Genomic DNA, 4067 nt, shown 5'->3' on the forward strand with positions numbered 1-4067 from the left:
ATTTGCTGCAACTAAAATTATACAGATAAGAGTATACAAATAATACATAAAAATTGTTTTAATTATTAACATTGTAGTGTAATTAATATATATATTAAAAATTGTTTTTTGCTATATAAATTTTGTCATCAATGAAATATGTACTGAAAATTTTATACTCTTTTAAATTATCTTGGCTTACATATTCTATGTTTTTTGTCAATTCAAGTTCATAAGCAGTCAAATGTTCTGAATATCCTATAGTTAAGAAATGCGTATAAACAAAATAAACTTTTTGGTTGTTAGAGATAACAACCAAACATAACTAACATAATGACGTTAATTTTTCCAAAAGCTATAGGTCCATTATCCATAATCTTGTTAGTTTGTATTACATTGTTAACCTCATATCTCGTACCATTTAATTGAATCCAGTTGAAGTATTGAACATTTTTATAGTCTTCTGAAATACATTTAAAAAATGAAAATTCTTTTGTATCACTAAAGTTTCCAATAGTGACACCATGAGATATGCGATTATTAAAACCTTCATTACATACGAATCTATAACAAAGTTTTAGTTGATGTTTTAATGCTAATGAGTAAGCTATGTTTTTTCGAGAAGATATCGTTTTTGAATAAGCAATCACTTGTTTGTGCTTCGCTTCGAACCTTATGCATGATAGGTTTTTTAATGGTCCATATTTTTCAATAATTCGTGAATAATGAACCAAATTATGATGTTTTGGCTTCAAACAATTTTCGAAAAGATCTATGTGCAATTTTAAATAATTTCTTATATACATTTCAAGTAATCGATGAGTATTTAATGTCAAAGAATCTAATGTAGTAGTACATACTATTTTTCTGAGAAGTAAATACAGTTTCCAAAATTTGTTATTTATAGGAATTAAATTACCAATTAATAAACACAAATTATTAATTAAAAATAACATTTCCGAAGCAGATAGAATTATAAGTTCATTTTTTATTGCATCAACTTGTAATATTGGAGTAATGTTTTTTTCATAAGATGTGCGTTCATAATTATTCAATTGATTATTTAAGTGTTGTAAAGTAAACAGTTTTTCGACGTTAATAAAATTATTTAGAATTTTTCCTAAATCATATCTGCATACACCTTCAAGCAAGTCATGCATTGGATCTACAGATAAATTATTTAATAAATGAAAAGCAGGTATTTTATTGAAAATACAAGGTTATTGAACACCAAATATTTTTTTACTGCAATGGTCTGAGTAATCTTCAATTTTTCTAATTAGTTGAAAATTTTCTACAAATTGTTTATAAAAATCTGTTTTAGAAACTGTGCAAATTCTACAACTGTACATAGAATTAAAACTTTTATTGAAACCTAAAATGCTATTTAATCCTAAATTGTCTCCCGCTATGTATATAAGACTAAAAAAAATTTTATATTCTTTACCACAAACATTTATTATTATGCCATTATTTTCTAAATCAGTTATTTGTTTAACAATATTGTGAAATATTCTTTTATTACCAAAACATTTATGATCTGTATATTTATGGATTTGCAGTAAAAAAATATTTTCTAACATACTCGCTATTCAGGTGGTAAGCAAGATATTGTACAATAAACTGTTCCAATTTTATTCAGACCTTTGTGTGATCCTAAAGGATTATTTATTTCAACGTCATCAAAAAATAAAGTTAAAGGTATTTTTATATTTTCAGCATTTATTTCTTGAGATTTCCAAATTGTACCTTGTGTTATTGATTTTATTACAGAACAATCCGAACAATTTTTTATGAAAGATATAATTTTATCAAAAACATGAGGCATTTCTAAAAATTTTTTCAAAACTGCATTCAAAGGTATTGTTATAATATTTGTTTTTTTTGTTAACAATTATGTAGTTTTTTTGCATCTTCGTAATGAAAGAGAAGCTGAAATAATTATTTTCTCTGGTAAAAATAAAAAACCATTATCTTTAAAAAATTTAAACGTCATATGTTTGGTTTTAAAAACTTGTATAGAATTTTTAATAATTTCTATTTTTGCACATAGATCTGTTAATTGTTCATATTCAGATTGTAATTGATTTAAACAAATTGAAAAAAAGAACATATCAATAGAAGATATAATGTCATGAATAGTTTTTCTGTCAGTACTATTTTCTGAATAAAGCTTAGCTATAAATTTTGTTGCAAAATACATAACCTTACATTGAAAACTTTTTAGATTTATTTCATTTTTTTTCTCCGTTAAGTTACCGGAACTTATGCAATCATTATCATGCACGTTCAAATTACATTCTCGTTCATCGTTTTCTAATAATAATAATTTTCTTTCATTATCTTTTGCTGAAGTTTTTTTGAACAAATCTTTTTGTATAATATCTGCATGTTGAGACTTAATATGTTTTAATAGCGATTGGAATCTATGATACGTTCTTTTACAAACACCGATATTGCACTGTATTTGTGAATTTTTTAACGCTTTATGAAATACTTTAATGTGATTATTCCATTCTAGTAAAGAAGGAAAAAGTTTTCCACAAAACATACAAGTAATATCATACATTTTTCCTAACTCAAAAATAATAATTTTTGTCAAAAAATAAAACAAATTTGTTATATAATAAAATTTGTAATATTCAATCCTGACTGTTAGACTGTAACTTTTTAAAAAGAAAACTTATAAACTAACAAACTTATAGACTAACAAAGTTATAAACTAACAAAATAATCTTATCATACATTTTTATAGATTAAAAATATTTAGAAATACAACTAATTGTACGTCCCTCATAAAACTTTTCTTTATAAAATCAGCTTTGGAAAAAGAATCTTTTTATTGTAATTCCAGATTTTTTAAAGATTAATCATTTTCATGTACTATTTCAACTTGTTGCGTATTCTTGTAATTTTCATTCTTTAAATAATCAATTAAATACTCAATATGTGGTATAATTTTATCCCACTTAGTCGTAAATTTATATAAACCTTTTTGAAATAACATCCACAGATGTTCGGAAAACACTGGATATTTAACGTGGAAAACATGATATGATTTGAAACAGATATCAAAAGCATCAAGAGTAGATGCTGCATTATACAACACGTTATTTATACTAACATATGAATGAGTAATTTCGGAAATTGTGGGTCCTACTACTATGATATAAGGTTGAACAGATACGTTCAATATTTTTGCTTTCTTGATGATATCTTCTTTCACATTTTGAATGTTATTAGCGTTCTGTAAAAAAGATATGTTACATATTTAATATATTTGATTAATATAATAGAAAATATAATACTTTATATTATATATAACTTACCATTACGTGTCTTATTATACTATCTTTAGAATCTGCTATAGATGCTTTATAATATTGTTTATTTAGTCGAAGCATTCCTTTTGGTGGTATAAAATGAGATAGTAACATTAACGTAGCAGCAACTTTGTCCTCTAAAAAATATTTTTTTATATAACGTAACAATTTTTATATATAGTTTTATATGTAATATTAATATGGAAAACACATCTATTTATAATATTACCATCTTTCATAGCATGATCATTAATGCTATCAGAAAGTGCAGCAGCAGTATCATCTCTTTTATTAATATGAATTTTCTTGACCAATTTATTAAAAAAGTCCATCCATGTCTTAATATTGACTTCAACGTTACAAGTTTTCATATTCATAAAATCACTCTGAATAAGTTTGTAATTATCTGGCATACAAAGAATAGGCCACTGTTCAAAAATGTACATAAGTTGTGTATCTTTGGAGGTTTTCCACTGTAAATGACGATTGTTGAATGTACAATCCCAATGAGACTTGACTAAATCCCATGGTGCTCTATTATGAAACAACCAGTCAAAACTTTGTTGAAACTCGGGATCTATTAGGAAAAAAAGAAAATTATTATTATATACTTTATTAATTGAATAAATCACGTTTTTATTTTGAAATAAAAATTAATGTGGATTATTAAGCTTTTAGAAAAATATTTACTTTATAACAAACATAACGTAAAAAAAATTTGATTTAACACAAAGTATTATTTATGAACTGTATGAATAGAATATA

At 24.3% G+C, this 4067-nt stretch overlaps 1 protein-coding gene across 1 annotated transcript; it reads right to left on the bottom strand.

The window, feature by feature from the left end:
• Positions 1-2713: 2713 nt before the first annotated feature.
• LOC113005665 lies at positions 2714-3648 on the bottom strand. The gene is made up of 3 exons (XM_039446964.1): positions 3532-3648; positions 3309-3439; positions 2714-3226 (listed from the first exon to the last, which is right to left on the bottom strand). The coding sequence occupies exons 1-3, from the start codon at positions 3632-3634 to the stop codon at positions 2846-2848; spliced, it is 615 nt and encodes a 204-aa protein (XP_039302898.1). The 5' UTR covers positions 3635-3648; the 3' UTR covers positions 2714-2845.
• Between the last annotated feature and the right edge of the window lie 419 nt (positions 3649-4067).

The sequence above is a fragment of the Solenopsis invicta genome, chromosome 3 (genome assembly GCF_016802725.1).
Source record: "Solenopsis invicta isolate M01_SB chromosome 3, UNIL_Sinv_3.0, whole genome shotgun sequence".
NCBI classification, from domain to species: Eukaryota; Metazoa; Arthropoda; class Insecta; order Hymenoptera; family Formicidae; genus Solenopsis; species Solenopsis invicta.

Coding starts and splice junctions, on each gene's coding strand:
- LOC113005665 (XM_039446964.1), bottom strand. CDS start 3,634: ATGGACTTTTTTAATAAATTGGTCAAGAAAATTCATATTAATAAAAGA. Junction 3,440..3,531: donor TGATCATGCTATGAAAGATG/GTAATATTATAA, acceptor AATATTTTTTAG/AGGACAAAGTTGCTGCTACG. Junction 3,227..3,308: donor GTATAATAAGACACGTAATG/GTAAGTTATATA, acceptor TCTTTTTTACAG/AACGCTAATAACATTCAAAA.